Here is a 24,191-nt window from a genome sequence, read left to right on the forward strand (position 1 = left end):
AGCACACACAACATACCTTCTTGGAAAGGAAACACTCTGCCTCTGTTGACCCAGTAGTGGTCATACTGTCCGAAGAACCTCACTACGAATTCCCCTGATGAGTGTTTGACTGCTAGAATGTTGTCAGGGATATGTATAGAAGCACACACAACTTACCTTCTTGGAAAGGAAACACTCTGCCGCGGTTGACCCAGTAATGGTCATACTGTCCGAAGAACCTCACTACAAATTCCCCTGGCGAGTGTTTGACTGCTAGAATGTTGTCAGGGATATGTATAGAAGCACACACACCTTACCTTCTTGGAAAGGAAACACTTTGCCTCTGTTGACCCAGTAGTGGTCATACTGTCCGAAGAACCTCACTACAAATTCCCCCCGTGAGTGTTTGACTGCTAGAATGTTGTCAGGAATATGTATAGAAGCACACACAACATACCTTCTTGGAAAGGAAACACTCTGCCTCTGTTGACCCAGTAGTGGTCATACTGTCCGAAGAACCTCACTACGAATTCCCCTGATGAGTGTTTGACTGCTAGAATGTTGTCAGGGATATGTATAGAAGCACACACAACATACCTTCTTGGAAAGGAAACACTCTGCCTCTGTTGACCCAGTAGTGGTCATACTGTCCGAAGAACCTCACTACGAATTCCCCTGATGAGTGTTTGACTGCTAGAATGTTGTCAGGGATATGTATAGAAGCACACACAACTTACCTTCTTGGAAAGGAAACACTCTGCCGCGGTTGACCCAGTAATGGTCATACTGTCCGAAGAACCTCACTACAAATTCCCCTGGCGAGTGTTTGACTGCTAGAATGTTGTCAGGGATCTCTGTAGGGTGAAGGACTATGCCCGGCCACCATCTGAAGACAAGTGAAAATGTTGCAATTCAAGAATGTACCTATATTTTGTCAAAAGACTGTCCTATTTCAAACATAGATCTTTGTCTTACACTAGTACTAGCACCCAAAAGAAAAGGATGACTATAGCTTTTTTGCTCTTATTTACTGACAAATATGGTTTGACCAACTGTAAATGCTTACGTAAACGGCTTTAGTAAAGATACTCGTTATGGTTTAAAATTCAGTTATAATATTCGAGTATCTTCTTTTTTTTCGATACAGAATATTCTTACTGTTAGATGGGCTTTGGGAATTGTCTTGCCATAATCATTTGCGAGTGCCTGCGCAAACGCGGAACGCCAAGTTTTGAGAAAAAATAATAGAGAAGCGTAAGTGACGAAAAAACTTAAAGAGTAACCAAGTTTTTATGCTAGTCTGTGCGGAAAGAGAAGAATCGTGGAATGTAAGGGGCCCGTATATTCTACGACTATTCTCTTTCCGCACAGGTAGCCTAGCCAATGTGCCAATCGCTTACGCTCCGTAGCTATCGAAACGCAAAGGTCACTGTCGCACTAATATGGAAGATAGAGAGACACAAAGCGATTCGATGGCGAAGCGCAAGCGATCGTCACCTTGGCTAGGCCGCCTGACTCGTGTACTAGTAACATACCGGTAGTGCCCCAATTTGACCCACACCATCTCCCCATACAGAGGCAAACGCCCCGTTTCACAATCTTCACACATGTAGCTTCCTTCAGGCGGCTTGATGTTGAGGCATTCAGCGTGGAAGGATGTGGGGCAGTACTCGCAGCATATAAGCGTGCCGCCGAGCGCGCAGATGAAACACCAGCCCGTGTTCACGTGGCACGGGACCTTGCCCGGTCTGGGGACGGAAATAAGGGTTACAATTCTGTAGCGGTTGAATAGTCGATGTCAATGTGTTTGCGGCTTTAAAAGCTTTGTAATTATTGTTGTTTCTGCGCTTTCAAATCTTGTTATGCTGTTACTTGCTCTTTAAGCTAAGATTGTTATATTTTAGGAGATTTTTTTGTTTTATCTAGACAATAGTTTAACGAGTACAGATGTAGTGGATAATTATTTTCCATCGTATTTTCACTGAAACGTACGAACGTGTCTTGCTATTTCAGTCTCTCGTACAAAAGGTCTCGGTACAAAAACTATTGAGGTTGGCTAAAGTAGCATGAAGAATACGAAGGTTTCCGAGAATTATGCACTATTTACAGGTCAGGTTTATCTGTACAGGTTAATTCACGAAAGCTGGCACGTATGGAATGAACGAAACTGTCATTGTATGAATGACACCTGTATCGGTATAGTCAGAGCCACCATTTTATTGGTTAATATGATACACACACACAGATATTTTCATTCACTCATTCATTCCATTCGTGGCAGTTCTTGTGAATCAACCTGTAACATCATCAAACAGAATTAAAGAAATAAACCAACACCAATTGGTTGATGGTTGAATAGAGGTGATTTTTAATTGGATTCCTCAATTCAACAGCTTTACTATGTTACGTTTCATTAAAAAAAAACCGACTTACCTATGCTCATAATGCCTTGGGCATATAATCTGCGACCCAGTCAGTATCTGCGATCCCGCCGGCAAGCACTTCGTGTACGAATGATACGTCGCGGGGCACTGCACGCATCTCGCCAGCTTATCACCACAAAATCTCGTCTTACACCCCCTTGGGTCATCCGACACACACGTATGGCATACATGTCTGGGGCATGACAACGCTTCTATGTATTCTATTTGTTTTTTATTAGTCTTCGACGGCTCCCACGAGTTAAATTGTGTTTGCGGCCAGTGATCTAAACATTCTAAGTGGTAGTATCTATGGCAGTGAGCTACTTGGCATTTCTGACGCACTTCTGTTAAAGCTTTAGGCGATTTGTTGGATTTACAGACGAAGCATACCGGAGTTTCATATTTTAGGCAATTATTACATTTGTAGTCTGAATAGTCTATAGGTTTTTCTTTATGTTTTAAATCGACTATTTCGCAATGACCCGGCTCGACCTCCCAATCAACTTCCTGATCGCTGGCATATTCATCTTGAGTATCAGTTTGCAGTTCTTTCATTTTGTTCTCCCATAATGTTTCGAAGCTATCCTCATCAAATACTATATGAGATTCGGCTTCGTCTTCAATGGATATGTTAATTTCTTCAGAGTTATTGGCATCTTGAGATCGCTCGTCGCTTTGGCTGCCATTGTCTAATGAAGGATCGTAGCCTTTAGGCTTCCGGCCTCGCTTTCTCTTTCGGCCTCTCGCAGATCCCGCAGGTCCTACTTCAGTAACTTCCGTTTCTTTTTTTTGTACACATTCTACATGATACGTTCCATGGCAGCTTTTACATTTGACTAAGTTGCCTGCGCGATAACAGATTTCGCAAACTCGCTCTCTGACATAACCTTTAAAAACATTAGGCTTCGGTTTCGTTAGTTGTTCGAAATACAATTCTACTTCATCAATTTCCTCGCCATCTGCGTACGGTTCGTCTCTGTCAAATATTTTAAATGTTTCTAAATCTTCTTCCTCCAAATCGGAATCATCTTCGTTATAGTACGGTGTCGATTGTGTCGCCTTCCGTTTTGGTTTTTGTATCATGTCCCGTATATCGGCGTTTTTCATAACCTTTTCAGATTTCTCGGCTTTGGTGTCCTTGACTTCGGTGCTTTTGACCTTTTCCACAGTCTCTTTTTCAACTTTAGGTCTCTTCTTAATTTTCTTTGGTTGCGGCAGCGGTTCCTGGTTCAAACCTTTCACCAAATTAGACTGTTCGGTTTCATCGCTCTTCTTCATGTCCGACTTAGTACTTTCTTCGTAAAACCAAGTTTGATACAAATACGTTACGATTTCCTCTTGAGTCAAATCAGGTTGTTCATCTATCAGAGCGTCTTGACGAGCTTCCAAGTATTTTAAAAATTCGGGATCGTCCATTGACTTCTCCGTGTCTTTTTCTTTACGTGCTTTACGTGTTGTAGTAGAGACTCCACTGTCTTCGGATTTGATAGAAGCAGTTTCCGGATCAAATTCTTCATTAGGCTTTGATTTTAAAGTTACTTCCAAATCAATAAAACCATCGATTATTTTGCAGTGTGTAGATTCTTTCGAGTCTTCATTATCTTTGTACTCAAGTTGATCTAGGCCAAACTCCACGTCTTCAATGTCATCAGATTTTTCAGAGATGTTATTTTCCGCGCCGGCAATATGTTGATCCGACATAAAGCTTTCTCGGTGACCAGAAATATGTCCTTGAAACTTTTCTGCTCCCTCTATAGGATTATTCAAGTTTTCAGAGCTTTCCTCTTTCAAAGTCTTCAGAGTTTTATCAAAATTAATGTCTGATCTATTTTCTTCAAGGCTAATAGTTTCTACCCTGCCAAGTGTTTCCGAATCAACAATATTATTTAGCTTGTCGATATTTTGGACATCTTTCGATTCGTGTGTGCCATTTTCATTTTTTCCACAAGGAATTTTGTCGTTTTCAGGAAGATTATTGCCCATTGAAAATTCGGAATCTCCCGGAGCTGATTTTGAGATTTCCTTATGCAACATATGTCTTATATCTAAATTTTTAGATACGGGCGCTTTTTCACTCATAGACTTCTTGATTTTCTTAAACTCTGGTACTGGCAAATTATTTAAACCTTTAACTAAATTGGACTGCTCGTTATCGTCCATTTTCTTCCTTTCTGTTTTATTACCTTCTTCATACAACCAATTTTGATACAAATAATGAATAATTTCATTTTCCGTAAGATCAGGTTGTTCATCTAGTAAAGCATCTTGATGCATTTCTAGATATTTTATAAATTCTGGCACATTCATTGCCTTCTTCGTGTCTTGTTTTTCTTTTGTGCGACATGTAGGTTTAGTACTCATTACACTGTCGTTAGAATTTATTGGGGATATTTCTGGTTCTGTTCTAATTATCTCTTTGGCATCTAGTTCTTCTTTTATAACTGGAATTTCACGGTCATTCGATGACGCCACTTCTAATACAATTTTTTCCGAGTCAGTGGTTAATGTCTGTACGATATCTAATTCTCCTTTAACCTGACTTGAATGTTCGTTGTTTTCAGTATTGGAAGTTTTACTGTTGTTAGGACTGGCTGAATTATTTTGCTTTTGCGGCGTCGGTACTCGATCATTTACTAAATTAAAATGTTGGTTGTTATTAATTTTCTTAAATATGGATTTGTTATCATTTTCGTAAAGCCAATTTTTATACAAATAAGTAACAAGTTCATCCCGCGTTAAATCAGGTTGTTCATCTAATAAACCATCTTGATGAATTTCCACATATTTCATAAACTCTGGATCGTCCATTGTCTTTTTGGAATCTTCTTTTAGTTTTGGCTGATCTGGACGATTAGTAAATGGAATTTCAATGTCATTGGAACTGATTTCAGTTTTTTCTATGAAACATTTTTCTGGGTCTGTATTTACTATCTGACTGATATCTTGTTTGTCTTTTGAAAGACGCAAACGTCTATTACTTGTCGTAGACACTTTACTGTTAATAGTATTTATCGAAGCTATAATACATTTATCTTCCACCTTTTCTTTTAATTCATTCATTGTCTTTTTGGTGTGTTGCTTATCTTTTGATCGTCTAGAACGTCTGATAGTGGATAAATCGTTATCATATGTGATTGAACCTGTTTCTTTAATATATTTCTGCGGTTCTGTAGGTGGATTCTTGTTACTTTGAACACTTTGTAAAACATTGTTTCGATGTGGCTCTGGTTCTTGATAGGATCCGTCGCTGGAAGCTATGTTGTGTTCAGTGTTGTTTAAAGGTTCACTAGAAAGTTCCGATTGATCAGGAAAGGATTTAGTTTTCCCTTTGTTCAACATCTTCCGTATGTCTACGCTTTTCAACTCTACTCCTTTCTCAACTTTAGGTTTCTTCTTCATTTTCTTCGGCTGTTGTGATTCTTGAAAACCTTTAACTAAACTAGCCTGTTCATTGTCATCCATCTTTTTCATATCTGATTTTTTCTCCTCTTCATAAAGCCAATTTTTGTACAAATATGTTACAATTTCATCTTGAGTCAAGTCAGGTTGTTCATCCAATAGAGCATCTTGGCGAATCTCCATATATTTAACAAATTCTGGGTCACTCTTTGTTCTTTCACTACTAATCAACATTTCATTGTCATTCGAAATAACAGGTGCTGGTTTAAGATGATCGAATACTTTGTTTAATTTTAACGGGCGATTTCTGGTTCTATTTAAACTGAGTCGCGGAGATTTTCTTTTTTTCTCTATATTGTCAGCTGATTGTGCATCTGCTGTTTTTGAACGTTGATCTAAAAAAACACACTTGTCATTATTGTCTTGAGTTACTTCGTTAGAATTATTCTCTTCTTTCACCATACTACTTACATCACCTGTAGGAACTTCGTGGTCATCTACTGTCTCGAAATCATTTTGTATATTCCTTTTATCTAGAAAAATGCAATTGCCTTGGATCCGTGAATCGTTTTTAACAATTTCATGCCCACTATCATTACTTAAACTTGATATTTTTTCAGTACTATTGTTTGTTTTATCTGTACCAGACTCTTGTGATGACATTTCTTTATTACTAATCAAATTTTTTTGAATTAAAATGGCTTTTTCAATTTCTTCATTAACAATAACCTGGGGTAAGTGACTATATTCATCATAACAATCACCATCAATATCAGCGTAATCTTGTGATAATGTCCTATCAAATATATATGTCTCTTCTCCAATAACAACATTGGTCTGAGCATTACTCTTAACAATGGCATCATCTTTCTTCATTGAAGGTTGTTTAGGAACTTCAATTATTTTGGTTTCTATTAATGCGGAAGGATCTAGAACTGTTTCCGTTAATTCAGTACGCGGAATCGAGCTGGTCGCAACGGCGAGATCCTTTTCAACAGCATAAGAAGTACAGTCATCAACTTCCACTTTCTCGGAATCATCAAAACTCACCTCAGTCTCCTGACGACCGTTTTTAGAAATATCTTCAGTTTTCCTGGGTTTCATGTCAGTATACTGACTTGATGTATCTGTATCAGTATTTGGTTTAACGTATTCTAACTCTACATTGACTGTGTTGCTCACTTCTGTTGCGTTCTTGATGTCTTTTAAAACATTACTAACATCATTCTGAACCAAATCTGATAATACACTTGCTTCTGATTTGTCTTCAAGGTTTTCTTTTTTATTTAAACTATCTAACAACCTATTTCGAATAAGTGGTTTTGACCCTTTAATTATGAATTGTGTTTCTAGACCTTCCATGTCAAGTGGTTCAATGACAACCACGGGTTTGGAACTCCTGTGAAATGCCATTAGCCCCATTGATTCAAGTGCGTTATTTTTAGATGTTTCTTTTTCTAAGTTTGCAATGAGCGGTGGATTACATTCTGTTACTACGTTTTCACAATAAAGTGGTTCAATTACAACGACGGGTCTAGATTTATTATTGAATAACATGAGGTCTATTGCTTCAGGTCTCTTGTTTTTGGTAGTTTCTTCTAAATAAGTACTTTGTAATATAGTACTTTCAAAATTAAGTGGTTCGATAACAACCACGGGTTTAGATTTACTACAACACGGCATAGGCTCTGTCGATTCAAGTTTCTTATTTTGAGATGTTTCTTCTTCAATATTTTTTACAATTGGCACATTACTCTCTGTTACCGTATTTTCTGAACTAAGTGGTTTATCTTTAATGTCATCTTTAGGTTTGTCACCACATATTTCCATTGATTCAACCCTGTTTTGAGAAGTTTCTTTTTCGAAATTTATAGTAGTTGATTCATTACTCACTGTTGCCGCGTTTCCTGAATTATGTGGTTTTATGTCTACCACAGGTTTGGATGTACTACTAACACATGAAATAATCTCAGTTGATTCAGCATTGCTGTTTAGAGATGTTTCTTTTTCAATTTTGGTTTCGGTTGGTAGATTATTCTCTGTGTACGTGTTTTCCGAATTAAGTGGTACATTGTCAACCACAAATTTAGGTATATTATCAGAAGCCGTGTCCGTGTTTTCAGAATTAAGTGGTACATTGTCAACCACAGATCTAGGGATATTATCAAAAGCCTTGTCCGTGTTTTCTGAATCAAGTGGTACATTGTCAACCACAGATTCGGGTATATTATCAAAAGCAGTGTCCGTGTTTTCCGAATCAAGCGGTACATTGTCAATCACAGATTTCGGTATATTATCAAAAACCGTACGGTCAGTTAATTCAATCTTGTGGTTTTCTTTTATATCTTTTTTTGTTTTCTTGGCGTCATGTTTTTCTTTTGAACGTCTAGAACGTCTGATAGTGGATATATCTCTACCATTGGTGGTCGTGATCGAAACAGTTTCTTTAACACATTTCTCCGATTCTTTGCTGTTTAGAGATGTTTCTTTTTCAATTTTGGTTTCGGTTGCTAGATTACTCTCTGTGTCCGTGTTTTCTGAATTAAGTGGTACATTTTCAACCACAGATTTAGGTATATTGTCAAAAGCCATACTGTCAGTTGTATCAACCTTGTTGCTTTCTTTTAGATCGGTTTTAGTCTTCATGGCGTCGCGTTTTTCTTTTGAACGTCTAGAACGTCTGATAGCGGATATATCCCTATCATTGGTGCTCGTAATCGAACAAGTTTCTTTAACACATTTGTCCAATTCTGCGAGTGCTTTTTTATGACTTTCAACAGTTAGGACATCACTGTTTCGTTGTGGCTCTGGTTCTTGATATGAACTTTCGCATTGAGCTATATGTTCAGAGCCATTTAAAGGTTCAATTGGATGATTAGACTGATCAGGAAATAAGTCTGCTGGTGCAACCTTGATGTTTTGAGATGTTTCCTTGTCTAAATTTTCAATGGTTGATTCATTACTAGCTATTTCTGGTATTTCGGAGTCCTTCTCAGTATCTTCTTTACTTTCTTGGTTATTGTTTATTTTAGGTACATTATTGGGAGTCGTTGATTCTTCATTGGGTTTATGGTTATGTAAATCTAACTTAGGCTCTTTAGCTTTGTTTTCTGTGATGCTATTATTTAAGCCTTCAAAGGTGTGTCTCTTTCTTTTACTTCGCCTAGGCTGAATAGAATTTGTTAAATCACAGGTATCGAACGAAGGTTCTTCTTTTATCACTACAAGTTCATTATTATCTTTGTTACCGGTGTCTAGAATGTGTTCATTGTTATTTTCTATTTTATTATTACTGTCTTTAAGGTTTGTTTCATGATTTCTTGTTTCATCTTTACAAATATTGACTGAATCTGTCATAACAATGTCATCATTCACTATAGATGTTATGATATCTTCTTGGCTACAGTCTTCCATACTGCTAGAAATATTTTCTATTTTTACGGTAACTCCAATATCACTAACAGTTGTACTAGTATCCAATGTGCTGTCGAGTCCACTGGCCGAGTCGGTATTTTTATTAGAACTGTCATTGATGTCATGATTTTCATAATTGACACTACTATAATCATGCTCATTTTGATATGGGAGCAAATTAGTATCAGAACCAAGAGATTCGTTCTTCCTCGTTTTATGCGTGCTTTTACCTTCTTTCTTCTTTTTGGCTTTATCCTTTCTCTTTTCTTTTTCTATCTTAATATGTAATTTCGGTTGTATTTTTTCTGGGGTTTTAGATTTTGCTTTTTGCAGCCACCTGTCCATGTGTGACTGTCTCTGAATTTGTATGATGCCGCTTCTCGCCGCCATATTGTCTAAGCAAGCTGTGACTACTTCGGAGACATCTAAAGACTTATTCCTTGCTCTATTGGAGCGGTTATCGTCTTGTCTGCCATCATCTTCATAGAACAGTGTATCGTATAAGCTTTCGCTTAAAGATACGTCGCTGTCAGTTCGTGTGATTTTCCCACTCTTATCACGTTTGCTAGGGGTACTTTTGGCAGCTCTCGCCTTTTCGAGCATGTCGTAGAGGGCATCGATCCGAAGTCTCTTGGGCTCTTTCATGAGGGTTTCTGCCTCTTCAACGGATATATTCCATAATGGTATTTTCTTCTCTGAGACGAAGTGCGCCGCATACAGACGTGGATCCTTCTTCTTGGACTGAAATTTGAATTTTAAAATAGAATATTTATGAATATTAACACTTTAAAATTGTATTACTTTGTGATAAGGAATGTGAAGTGTTATAGAATGAATATGAAACTTTGTAATGAAACGGATTATGGGAACATTAAGGGCATGTTTCAAGGAAAGCAAGCAAAGTTACAAAACTTATCAATCCTATCATACAAGAGTAAACCTTTTTATTATGACCCCTTTTATTAGAAATATAGTTTTGCTTCATATTACCATTTACACGCTTCGTGGGACTCCTGGTATTTTTCTTAATAGTAATATTGTCAAGCAATTTAAGTACAGTAAGCTGCATAGAAACTTGTCAGTCAGTTATCTTTTCAGCATACTGTACACATAATTCAGTGAAAGTATGCACATCGAATAATTTGAAGGCCGCAGACTGGACGCACGTCGCCGCCGCCGCTGTCGCCTGCCGTATAGCCTTTGTTTTATACACAACGGCCCTGCACCGTAGCCCGCTCCGTACAATCGAGTTGAGAGCGTGATGCGCCCCGCTCATGCCCAGCGCCAGTGTGGCGAAGCCTTAAAATAACTACCTCCGGTGTGAACTTGTTGCGACAGGCCTCGAACTCTGCCCTGCCGTGGTACTTGCGGAGCATGTTGTCTACGATCCACCCGCGGCGGCCATTGTCCCCGAAAAACGTCACATGGATCACTGAGCGCCCCACGCGGCCAAACACTGGAACATTTAGTAAATAAATGTTAAAAAACAAAGACAACAGAGTGCATTATGTGCAAAGTTCTTGGTTAAAAACTCATTTTACAATATAAAGGAGTATCTTAATTATAAGTCTTAATGATGTTAATTGCTAGTGTGTGCTAATTTCTAAGTATTAGTTTTTAAGTCTTTATGTATATATTGCTGTGCCCCAACGGGGTTTATGCTGGAACCATAGACTAGGAATCCTCTAGACTGAGTTTAGAGCAATTATTTCATGAAACCGATGCTGCCAAAAATACGGGGGTGCGGGGGGACGAGGTGAGCGAATCCCGTGCCGTGATTGGTCCGTTCAAAGACACGGACCAATCACGGCACGGGATTGACTCGAAGATGGAGTAAAACTACCGTATGAGTGGCAGAGGGGGTAGCGTTACTATGCTCAGTCTAGAGGATGTCTTGTCTGTGGCTGGAACATGTAAATACTTTAAAATCTTGTAAAACCCATAAAAGCAATGAATAAATTATGAAATTTTTCTTCCTTGTATGGGTGTGTTCCTATTTATCCCCGCCCCACATGACTGCTTCTTAGCGATAAGATCATGCGATTAATAAAATGACCATTCTAGGTGCAATAATTATTTACATGTTACATTTGAATAAGCTTATCATTACATACCTGCCTTTAAGTAATTATATATACAGTGTAATAATGACAAGGCTATTTCCTTTAGAAGTTTAGATAAAACATTGCTGGCATATCATCATAGATACAGTTGCCATCAGATATATTTGAATGGTTAAGGTGCTCAAAAGGTGTGTTCAAATATTTATTAGCACATTGGCCACTCCGATATATCTGATGGCATCTGTACCTATATGTTAGTTTAAAGTGGTACAATTGTTTTATTATGGTCAAAATATGTACATTTTGATGACAAAGCAATTAAGCATAAAAATGCTTATTCATGTCAAATAATAGAGGTAAAAGGCGAGTATGAATGTTGTGCCACTTAATATATAAACAAAAAATATAATTAATAACAAACTTACAATAAAAAGTAACCTAAAATTAAAACTACCTACAAAACTAAAACTAATACCTAAAAATAAATAAAACAATGTTTAATTTGAAACTAAGTAAGCAAAATTTTTTTCATAAATGTTTATTTTCAGTGTAGGTATGAGTTTCGGTATACCACGTAAAATGGTTGCCAATAAATGAATTTAAATTGTAGTGATTTAAATAAATTTGAGTTTGAGTGACAGGAAAATAATATAATAATATATGCATTTGATAAGAACTTAATTAAGCAACTTTGCCGATATTTGAAGACAAATATAAAGGACGAATAATAATTGAATGAATAAAAAAAATTACTTACATTTTTTCTTAACAAATGTGTCACTAAACGGTTCCCTAGTGACAATGCATGGCCAAAATGGGTAAGTGCCAACCCTCGCCCACGCCAAGTCTCCGACTTGGTAATTACAGGTTGCCTCCAGCTCAAACAACTCATTCTTAGACACCAACTTGTCTTTTACATCTTTAAATATAACTTTTTCTTTAACTTCTTTAGATAATTTCTCTTTGACTTCCTTTTTGATTGGCTGTGCAGGGGAAACCTGTTTGTTTTTCTTTTTACCATCAAAATCTAATGTTTTAACAACCGCAGAAGTGTCAGGAAAACCATTCATAGCCTTCCCATGTCCGTTTAAAGAATATTTCTCAGATGACCTTTCTAGGATATTGCTCAAATGGGAATTAGATTTGTTTGGTGAAAACATATTCTTAATCAAAACAACAGTATCTGTGTCCGGTTTCTGAATTAGATCCTTCCGGATATAAACTTTGCTGAATTTCTTGGCCGGGGACTGAGATTTAGCCTTCTCTTCGGACCCAAACCGGCTTAGAGATATGTTCTCATTATAAATGTTCTCTATCTGATCTTCAATGCTCGAACCCACTGAGATTGTTCTTTTAGGAGATTCCTTTTTAATCGGTGAATTAGATGCATGCATCTTATATGCCTGCGGTTGCTTAGAAACATCAACTTTTAGCGGCTTCATGATTTTCTCTGCATCCATATCTGAAGCAGCCTTGAGCTTACGGGCCCGGCCGTACCTGCTGGTGCTAGAGCCTTCGCCGGTGACAGGAGATGTCACTCGGGCTGTCAAGTTAGTTTCAAGTTCTCGCTCAACCAGCGACCGCTTCTTAGGTTTTATTTTGACAGACACAGGACTGTCAACATTATTGATATCTTCAGTACTCATATTCTCCTCAGACTCATCCATTTTAAATCAATTCAGGCGCTCAACACCCTCATTTAAAATGCTGTTTCAACTTTCACATATATTATGTAAAATTTCGTATTTCACAATTTCGCCTAATCATGGATTTGGTGAATATAAAAATGAGTGATACAACGCCAAACCACGGTAGTCGAGTAGCAATAGTCAAACTATAGCTAGGTTGGCATACTGAAACAAAAGAAATAAAATGAAGTTCACATTTTCGAAAAAATAGGTTATTCAATTATTTGCACAAATTAAATATCGTAAGTCATAAAAATGAGCATATCATGAATAAGACCAGCTCTTAAACACTTACAGAGGCATTATTATGCCAATTCAACGTCCAGCGAACGTAATAGGCACTCAGACAAAATGGGTGATAGGCGGTCTGTCTGGTACATTATCAAACTCAGTACATCGAAAAACTTAATTTCCTTTTTTGCTTAACACCTCAAAATGATACAATTATTCCAAATATCACAATCGGACCTACCTGCAACACTGATACTGAAAAAATAACCAGAAAATAGAACGTCCCGATATGATATGTGCAAAGTCCTATTTTGTTACGAGAATCTGCCTAGTGCATTAGGCCCAGACACGCCATGATATTTTCACAGGCTTGTCAACGATGAAAATCCATTGCCGTATAAGTAATGATAATATTTATAGACGCCAAAAACACACTGCTTTAATATATATACAAAAACACAGAAAATTATAGATAAATACACAGGTTTTAAATGAAAATAAGTTCAACGACGCTTCACTACCGCGAAAACCAACATGGAAACGGTTTATTAGTGGGAGTGAGATCTTGTCGTTTGTATGGTATATTACGCATGTGTGAGTGAGCGTGCCAAATTTTATTTTTAAACTATTTAAGACAGCTATAATGCTGACACATATGATTTTGAATTCATTTTTAGGGTTCCGTAGCCAAATGGCAAAAAACGGAACCCTTATAGATTCGTCATGTCTGTCTGTCTGTCCGTCTGTCTGTCCGTCTGTCTGTCCGTCCGTATGTCACAGCCACTTTTCTCCGAAACTATAAGAACTATACTGTTGAAACTTGGTAAGTAGATGTATTCTGTGAACCGCATTAAGATTTTCACACAAAAATAGAAAAAAAACAATAAATTTTTGGGGTTCCCCATACTTCGAACTGAAACTCAAAAATTTTTTTTTCATCAAACCCATACGTGTGGGGTATCTATGGATAGGTCTTCAAAAATGATATTGAGGTTTCTAATATCATTTTTTTCTAAACTGAATAGTTTGCGCGAGAGACACTTCCAAAGTGGTAAAATGTGTGTGTCCCCCCCCGTAACTTCTAAAATAAGAGAATGATAAAACTAAAAAAAATATATGATGTACATTACCATGTAAACTTCCACCGAAAATTGGTTTGAACGAGATCTAGTAAGTAGTTTTTTTTTATACGTCATAAATCGCCTAAATACGGAACCCTTCATGGGCGAGTCCGACTCGCACTTGGCCGCTTTTATTTTAAATGTTCATTTGTATTTAGAGCAGTAAAAAAAGTAATTCATATGCATATCAAATAGCATTAGCCATATCTTCACGGTAGAAGTACCCAATTTTAGGAAACTTGAGGTCCAGAAACATTAATAATTAGTGTTACACGCGTCTTTCTCTGCTACTTGAATAAATTTACTTTTGACAATATCTTGTCTACTTGCTGTCAGTGTCAATGTCATTTCTGACATTTCTGTGTCGATTAATTGACGAATTTGGGTAGCTGAGTCTTTATTTCTTTAATTTTCTAAGTATTCATTGAAAAATATTCACAATGGCTACTGTTGTAAAAACGAAGGATATCAAGCCGGAGCCCGTGGCATACAGCGAGGCAGCGCTCAGAAATAATGGCGCTGTTATCGAGTATTGCAGGACTTCGATGGCTGCGCTTTCGGGCTCTACAGCAGGTAATGTTCAATGAATTAACGCATTTCTCACGCTTGGCGCGCGGCTATGGTTATAATACTTATAATTTATATGAAAATAAAAACATTGTTACTTACCATAATGTGACTCTTATTACTGAAACCTATTTATTCGTCAATATCCTCAACAAGATAATGTTAATGTTGTAAAACGATGTTTTGAGTTTTTATTGTAAGCAATTAACGTCTACAATTGTTTTGAGTAGAGCATAGACTTCTACAATGTCTATGTTAAAACGATTTTTTTTTTTCAATACTCTTTTTTAATATAAAAACCATTGTCCATTCCAGGAGTCCTCGGCCTAACCAGCCTCTCCGGCTTCATGTTCTACGTCCTCTCTGTGGTGGTGCTGTTCGTCATGTTCATGGTGAAGACCGGGCCCAACTGGCACAAGTACCACATCTCCCGGCAGGCGCTGCTTACCAACAGCTTCTTCGCCTCGCTGTGCACTTACGTGCTGTTCTGGACCTTTATTTATGGGATGGTTCATGTTTATTAAAAATGGAAATGCAAACTTACTTGTAAACTTAACCTGTGACCGACAGGGAACCAGTAGACTTATATCGACTGGGAGATGAACCGTGATTACCTTTTGTATTGTTTTCGAGCTACCTATATTTCGACGCAGTCACCCGTGAACAATATAAGTCTAGTGAAACTAACCATTAATCAATCAAAACTGTTAGGGTACCAGTGCCCAACATTTCTATTAAAGATAAGGGTAGGAAGCTGATTTCTTAATGTGGCAACACTCTTTGGTAGCTGCACAATGTTGCCATATTAGGAGATCAGTTCTGTAGGTCACTGATGCTACTATGTTACTTGGAAAGTCAATTTTTTTGACGAATTTTAACTACGTCTTAGCTTAATCAGTAGTGACCCTATGAAGCAAGAGGTCCCCAGGTTCGAATCCTGGTAAGGGCATTTATTTGTGTGCTTATCACAAATATTTGTTCCTGAGTTATGAATGTTTTCTATGTATTTAATCTCCATTCAATGAGGTGTAGGTATGAGAGAAATATTATTTCTGTAGATATACAAGCAGTTTTTGTAATTAGCATCAACCAAAAGTGGTTTAAGATTAATTAATCTGAACCATTTAATTATGTTAATTTTGGACTCGAGCAAAAGGTGGCAGTAACAGGCGAAGTTTCCCGAAGACGCACGACTTGCCTGTCTTCACTACGGACATAAGTCGCGTGATTTCGCCAGATATGGCAAGCGAAATCGCTCGACGTGCCGCAGGACATATGTCCCCTAGTGTACCCTTGGCTTAATAAACATATTTTGTTACATTTATCAAATTATTTTATTGGAACTGTACTGTTTTCAGCTACATACTTATTTTTAAATCTAGGTAATACTTATATTAGTGAACTGGTAGGTCTTCGTTATACCTACTTCCCCAATTGATGAGATATTCCTAGGCATATCATGAAACGCCGCCATTTCATGATCTGACTAAAATTAACTTAGGCATATCACGATCTGTCTTATAAAAGATTCGGCAGATCGATGGGAGCAATGTATTCGTCGAATTCCTAGCTTCATTCATACCGATCGCATCGTAAAATAATTGCATTTTTTGCCACTGGTGGCGCTGCGTCCGAGTCCAGTGTTGTCAGATCGTACCTTTTAATACAAATTTACGTTCCTTTTGAGCCTTGAGGTTTGCTCGATATGGCTGGTGGTCGCTAGGCAGATCATGAAATGCCGGCGTTTCATGATCTGCCTAGGAATATCACCCATTGAGGTTTGCACGATATGGCTGATGGTCGCGCTAGGCAGATCATGAAATGCCGGCGTTTCATGATCTGCCTAGGAATATCACCCATTGAGGTTTGCACGATATGGCTGGTGGTCGCGCTAGGCAGATCATGAAATGCCGGCGTTTCATGATCTGCCTAGGAATATCACCCCTTGAGGTTTGCACGATGTGGCTGGTCGTCGCTAGGCAGATCATGAAATGCCGGCGTTTCATGATCTGCCTAGGCATATCACCCCTTGAGGTTTGCACGATATGGCTGGTCGTCGCTAGGCAGATCATGAAATGCCGGCGTTTCATGATCTGCCTAGGAATATCACCCCTTGAGGTTTGCACGATATGGCTGGTCGTCGCTAGGCAGATCATGAAATGCCGGCGTTTCATGATCTGCCTAGGAATATCACCCATTGAGGTTTGCACGATATGGCTGGTGGTCGCGCTAGGCAGATCACGAAATGCCGGCGTTTCATGATCTGCCTAGGAATACCACCCCTTGAGGTTTGCACGATATGGCTGGTCGTCGCTAGGCAGATCATGAAATGCCGGCGTTTCATGATCTGCCTAGGAATATCACCCCTTCAGGTTTGCACGATATGGCTGGTCGTCGCTAGGCAGATCATGAAATGCCGGCGTTTCATGATCTGCCTAGGAATATCACCCATTGAGGTTTGCAAGATATGGCTGATGGTCGCGCTAGGCAGATCATGAAATGCCGGCGTTTCATGATCTGCCTAGGAATATCACCCCTTGAGGTTTGCACGATATGGCTGGTGGTCGCTAGGCAGATCATGAAATGCCGGCGTTTCATGATCTGCCTAGGAATATCACCCCTTGAGGTTTGCACGATATGGCTGGTCGTCGCTAGGCAGATCATGAAATGCCGGCGTTTCATGATCTGCCTAGGAAATACCACCCCTTGAGTTTGCACGATATGGCTGATGGTCGCGCTAGGCAGATCATGAAATGCCGGCGTTTCATGATATGCCTAGGAATATCACACCCTACTTATTTGATATGCCTAAACGTCGCTAGGCAAATCGTCAAACGTTGATGTTTGAACGATATGGCTGGTAGTCGCTAGTCAGATCATGAAATGGCGGCGTTTCATGGTATGCCTAGGAATATCTCGATATGGCCGATTTTACGATCTGCCTTCGACATATATACTGACAACCTAAATACATACCTATAGTTAAAATTGGTTGAGGTTAATCCATGCACGCACTTACATTTAGAATACATTAACTGTTAGTTGATGTTTTTATGCATCTGGGCTATAACCACGAACACCGATGTTCGCGAATTGCGAGTAACTCTGTCACTTTAATTACTCCTGAATTGGACTAAAAGAGAAGGATGCCCGCAATTTGCGAACTCCGTTGTTCGCGGTAGCCCCCTGATTTTGTTCCGTGTGGGGCGTGTTTTAAATAAAGACTTTATTTTGTTTGTGTTAAGGTAAATAGTCAAATGACTACAACCATCTACAAAGTGAACGTATACAATTTGAAGTTTTAATTTAAGAAATAATTATGTATGTTTATAAAAATACAAGCAATATAAATGATAGAGCATTTGTTATTTAATATCTGCATATTATTTTACACGTCACCAGCTCACCTGCGGTATTGCCGAACCGATACGACCTTCAAACCTTCAAGAAAAGAGCGTACTCCCATCTTAAAGGCCGGCAACGCACTACCCCTCTGGTGTTGCGGGTGTCAAATTTTGCGTCCATCATTTTCGCTAGTACCCTAGACAAAACTTAAACATAAGAATAGTAAAACTTATTGTTAAATGGGCCTTATTTCGTGCAGGTAAGTACCTAAGGTTAAGGCTAACCTATTTTCTGCGGTACCCTAGCGTCCCTAGCTGATGAAAGCCGAGGTCAGTGAGAGGTAAACATGCTTCCAGTGTTGACTTAGTCGGACAAAACTACGCCATCTCATCCCGCGGTCAACACTTTACATTTTGTATGCAGGTTTTATAAATGGGTGGACTATTTTTTATTGGTATTCTGTCCGGTTAGCCAGGCGACAACAGTACTTATTTAGCATAGTTTGGTAATTATTATTATTCTTTAAAATATAGAAAATCGTCCGCTACCGGACACTTCTCAACATTTTTTAAATTTTTGCACCTAACTGCGACTTGTTTGCCGACAAACATCATAAACTTTATAAAGATTTTTTATGTTTTTGTGAATCAACATAGTCATCATCACTATATGTAGCTTAATTATTGTCATATTTTCATCATATAATTTTATTACTTTAGCTTCACTACCTATAACATATTTTAATTTTACAGCGCATTGGCGCCCCTATAAGCTGTACCTAATGCTGTAAAATTACCCCTGAATAAATATCAATATAGGTAGATCGATCTTGCGGGCTTACATTTTTCAAATTTGGCGCTTGTTCTTCAGAGTAGGTTATAAAACTGGCTTGTCACAGAATATATTTAGTAGTTAGGTAGGTATATAATATCATTAAGTGCAAGCCTTACGTTGACGTTGTTAATGTTACCGTATTAACACATACTCGCACCCGCAACCAGCAATTTTCCGACACGGGATAGCTATCAACCTTTATAAGGCCGTGTATTCACAATCACATTGCTAACCGAGCAGAGGAGTCGAACACGCAGAACAACTAAATGTCGTAATGTCACTGGGCTGGCGGATTTGCTCTAAGGCCAGAGTATATATTAGGCCCGGGCCTAGGGCGGCAGTACTGACTGGACACTGTAAGTTGAGCAAACACATGTTTCAAATTGGCAAGAAACAAGATGCGACATGCAGGTTCTGTCAAGAGTCAGAGGAGACTGCAATGCACATTATCTGTTCCTGTGGACCACCAATATCAAGCACGTATTGCAACCCTATAAGGTACAGAACGTTACGGCCCAAAGAATCTGTAATTTTCTGGATGCAACGGGCATTAGTATAAACTAAACATAAACTGTAAAGGGCCGTCACAATAGATCAATGCTTGGTCGATGCGGCACTCAAAGGCCCAGTACCACCCCAACAACAAAATAAAGCGGCAGCAAGGCGGCTGGTTTTCTGTAGTCTATTATGAATTATGATGCGTGCTGAGAAGGTGGCCGCTAGGTTACTACAGGGCCTGGGTCCTAGGGCGGCCAATAGTTCGCGTTCAAGACACTGTTGTAACCATGACCATGATGCAATAAATGATTGATTGATTGATATACATATATTCTCTTTAGTTCGTATTCAAAGGTATTCAAAGCCAAACTAACTCGACTGAAATGAGTGCCTTTTATCCCTTGGTTAATTGAACAATCTACTATTATGTACCTACATTGGTTATTTTAAGCGTTCATCTCAACTATGAAACACACCTTCAACAATATTTCGCTAGCGGTGATACTATCACATCACATCTTCCGCTTTATAAGATTACTTACAGGATACAGGCGTAGAGTTTCGTTTATACTATACGACTTTAGGGTGGCCTTATTCGCGACTTTCACTTATGGTGTTATTATTTACGAAAACGGGACTTAATCGTGTATAAGTAAAACTAAATAATAATACATTTTCGTAATAGTGTGTAAAAATCGTGACAGTTTAAATCAGTGCTTAAAGGTATGTTGGTAAACGCTTTGTGTCTCTCTATCATTCTTCCATATTAGTGTGACAGTTGCGTTTCGGTCGCTACGTAGCGTTAGCGATTGGCACGTAATCTACGGGGCCAGCGCCGACCGTCGATCGAGCACTATTTCTAGTCTTATGAAAGATCGTCTCGCTATCGTGTCGTCTCATCTAAAGGCGCCCAGAACGCTATCTAGGAGCTAAACAAGCGTCAGCTCGCTGATAGCTCGGTAATTGCTTCAACTATCTGATCTAAACATAGTTTGACAGGCGTTTTCATGTTAATGCAGTTATTAGGATGCCTCGATACGGGTTGGGAAGCAACGCTGCTAAATAGTTGGGAAGTGGCTATTAGTTTATAGAGTAGATTAGATAAGTATTTATAAACACTCATGAGCAATGGAAATAGGTCACATTTTTATACAAAATGAATCCATTTTCTTTAATAATCAATGGTCACATTTTCATACACAATGACCGCGTTTTCTCTCTAGCTGCTCTACTGTTTCACACGTTTTGGTTGATCAGATTGATTCCATATAGGTAGTAAAAGTTGCTTGTCCTATCTTCAAATCGTAAAATATTGCTAAGGGTTAAAAAAACATATATATAGGGCCCAAATAACAATCCTAATTTCTCGGACATTAGCTATAACATACAGTCAGCAGCAGAAGTTGCTAAGCGGGCGAGGTGTTCACAATTACCTTGACACGCTCTCGCGTCAAGATGATTTTGAACACCTCGCCCGCTTAGCAACTTCTGCTGCTGACTGTACCTAACCTAACCTAGTCCTTGACGGCCCCCGACCCCACGGCAGACCAAAAAAACAATGGCTCGATGTCGTGAAAGCAGATAATGAGCGTAATAAACGGGCTCACACGAGACAACAAGGGCTATAACCGCGAAAATCCAAGTTCGCAAATTGCGGGCATTTTTCTCTGTCACTCTAATTACGCCTTCATTGGAGTAAAAGAGAAAGATCCCCGCAATTTGCGAATTTCGGTTTTTGCGGTAGCCCCTCAGGATCGCGCAAAGTGGAAAGCAAGTCGGAAACCGGACCTTGGCAAAGGCCGGGATATCGCTAGGTAAAGTGTCATTCAATAGACTTGCTAACTATGTAAACAAAAGTTACTAGTAAATTGACATTAAAGGTGACAGTCCATTTCCAACCGCAGCTGCACTACTGTTCATTTTACTATGGAAATTGACAGTAACAGCGACGCGTTCAGTATCAGTAGGTAAGTAGTGCATCTGAGGAGGAATGTTACCCTTAGAGTCAATTTTAGTATGGCGGGTTGTTTACATAGTTAGTTCTATTTAATGACATTTTAGAAGAAAATACTCGTACTTAGCGCACTCAGTAAGGACGGGCGTTAATTCCTCTAGTTTGTCGTCCGCAAATATTTGCCGGCCACTCGCGGCAGCCACTCGCGAACATTCAACAACTTATCTACTGGCAGATTTCGAAGCAAGTAGGTAAGGTTTATTAATGAAAATTAGTTTAACTAATCCAGTTTTACCTACTCGGAACACTAACTTATACCAAATTGGTAAGGTTAGTACTGTTAGTAGTGTAAAAACTACTTTTATTTAAGTAAATAGGGTCATTGCTCATTGCTTAGTTTTCGTCTACTTGACGGAGCTCGGAGTAGCGAATAATAAATTCCATTTTTAGGGTTCCGTAGCCAAATGGCAAAAAACGGAACCCTTATAGATTCGTCATGTCTGTCTGTCTGTCTGTCTGTCCGTCTGTCTGTCCGTCCGTATGTCACAGCCACTTTTCTCCGAAACTATAAGAACTATACTGTTGAAACTTGGTAAGTAGATGTATTCTGTGAACCGCACTAAGATTTTCACACAAAAATAGAAAAAAAAAACAATAATTTTTTGGGGTTCCCCATACTTCTAACTGAAACTCAAAAAATTTTTTTTCATCAAACCCATACGTGTGGGATATCTATGGATAGGTCTTCAAAAATGATATTGAGGTTTCTAATATCATTTTTTTCTAAACTGAATAGTTTGCGCGAGAGACACTTCCAAAGTGGTAAAATGTGTGTCCCCCCCCCCTGTAACTTCTAAAATAAGAGAATGATAAAACTAAAAAAAATATACGATGTACATTACCATGTAAACTTCCACCGAAAATTGGTTTGAACGAGATCTAGTAAGTAGTTTTTTTTAATACGTCATAAATCGCCTAAATACGGAACCCTTCATGGGCGAGTCCGACTCGCACTTGGCCGCTTTTTCATTTCATTTCATTTATTTACTGCAATCCATGGTACATGGTATGGTGTTATATAATCATTTAAATTGTAACAGCATGGACCCTGAATAGGGTATAGCATGATAATCTTCACAACTAAATACTTAAAATTACCTTAAAACATAACATAACATGATTTTGATTTCTACACTGAATAATCCAAATATACTTCCGATGACATTACAATACATTATCAATTAAAATAATAATAATAGTGATAATTCATTTATAATAATATTTTTTTTAATTCACAACTTGTAAATAGGTATCATTATTATAGATGGTCAAGCAAATCTCGTCAGTAGAAAAAGGCGCCAAATTCAGATTTTCTTAGGGACGATATCCCTTCGCGCCTTCTGCTTGACCATCTATATGTAGATAGATTTATTGTTTAGACGTTAAGGATTGCAATAAGTCCAAATTTGTGCGACAAGGTTCTCACCTTGAACTTGCCTTGCTTTTCGTTTGGACCCATACGTCTCCATTGAGCAGTTAAGGGTCCACCTGAGCCCAAATTGCCGAGTTAACGGCCCGCCCAAGCTGTTAAGGCGCCGCTTACAGATTTATGAGTTTTATGGCACAGGTAAATTTACGCACTAGAAACTCGAGTGTTAATTATTGCGAATACTAAATGAGATTGAAATCGAACTATCCTGGGGGTTGGTCTCGTAATATTAAGTTAGTGGATGAAATATAGCATTTATTTATACCTAACATATAAAATCAGCCTGTCGAGTGTGGTAAGATCTTCAAAAGTTATATCATAATCGGAATAAGAAACCTACTATAAGATGATTGTAAGACTTGTAAGACGTTAAGATGGTGGAATGTACCTACCTACTAAAGGTGGCGCCACAGAATATAGTAGTTTATGCAACAGTGATATAATAAGGGTTCTTAAAATTCAAGGGTCGAAGTTACAAAACGAGACGTAGTCGAGTTTTGTAAAAAAAGACCCGAGAATTTTAAGAACCAATTATGAGCTGTTGCATACATTACTTTTTCTATGACAGCTGCAGCAAAAAAAAAAAAAAAAGATTTATTATTAAAAAAAAGAGTTATTATTAAAAAAAAAGAGTTATTATTTAAAAAAAATTGAGTTATTATTTAAAAAAAAAAGAGTTATTATTTAAAAAAAAAAAAGAGTTATTATTGTAAATGAAAACATACCTCTTTCAATCAAGATGATCGGAACTTGTATCTTTAAAAAAAATAAAGCAGTTGTATTATACTCATAAGATGACTGCTAGCAGTCATCTTATGAGCCTATAGACAAAGCATTCAAATGACATTGCTTTAGATATCACTGTCAGTCATTTAATTGACACATTTAAGTGCTGGAGTAGAAAAAATAATATGTAGTATTGAGTGGCGCGTCAAAATATTCTGGGCAGCCTTAAATTTATGAGTTTGTTTTCGTCATGAGTCTTTTAGTAAAAGCACTCAACTGACCGAAAACTAGGCAAGCCTGTGGAAATCGAGTTTTATAAATATGTGGAAATAAATATATCTCTCTTCTTCCTCGCGTTGTCCCGGCATTTTGCCACGGCTCATGGGAGCCTGGGGTCCGCTTGGCAACTAATCCCAGTAATTGTCGTGGGCACTAGTCTTTACGAAAGCGACTGCCATCT

At 38.3% G+C, this 24,191-nt stretch overlaps 2 protein-coding genes across 2 annotated transcripts in view; one reads left to right on the top strand and one right to left on the bottom strand.

The window, feature by feature from the left end:
* The window catches only part of LOC134657707 (uncharacterized), a 28,054-nt gene extending 14,231 nt beyond the window's left edge, over positions 1 to 13,823 (bottom strand). The window contains exons 1-6 of the mRNA XM_063513270.1: positions 13,262 to 13,823; positions 12,036 to 13,131; positions 10,529 to 10,671; positions 2,413 to 9,956; positions 1,515 to 1,727; positions 717 to 865 (exon numbers count right to left, since the gene is read on the bottom strand). Coding sequence (XP_063369340.1) covers positions 717 to 865; positions 1,515 to 1,727; positions 2,413 to 9,956; positions 10,529 to 10,671; positions 12,036 to 12,945 — 8,959 coding nt within the window. The 5' untranslated portion in view covers positions 12,946 to 13,131; positions 13,262 to 13,823. The remainder of the gene's footprint in view (positions 1 to 716; positions 866 to 1,514; positions 1,728 to 2,412; positions 9,957 to 10,528; positions 10,672 to 12,035; positions 13,132 to 13,261) is intronic.
* LOC134657525 (ER membrane protein complex subunit 6) overlaps positions 1 to 15,419 on the top strand; it is a 59,553-nt gene extending 44,134 nt beyond the window's left edge. Inside the window, exons 2-3 of the mRNA XM_063513101.1 lie at positions 14,708 to 14,891; positions 15,201 to 15,419. Coding sequence (XP_063369171.1) covers positions 14,759 to 14,891; positions 15,201 to 15,409 — 342 coding nt within the window. The 5' untranslated portion in view covers positions 14,708 to 14,758 and the 3' untranslated portion in view covers positions 15,410 to 15,419. The remainder of the gene's footprint in view (positions 1 to 14,707; positions 14,892 to 15,200) is intronic.
* Positions 15,420 to 24,191: the final 8,772 nt, after the last annotated feature.

This window comes from Cydia amplana, chromosome 20 (assembly GCF_948474715.1).
Source record: "Cydia amplana chromosome 20, ilCydAmpl1.1, whole genome shotgun sequence".
Taxonomy (NCBI): Eukaryota; Metazoa; Arthropoda; class Insecta; order Lepidoptera; family Tortricidae; genus Cydia; species Cydia amplana.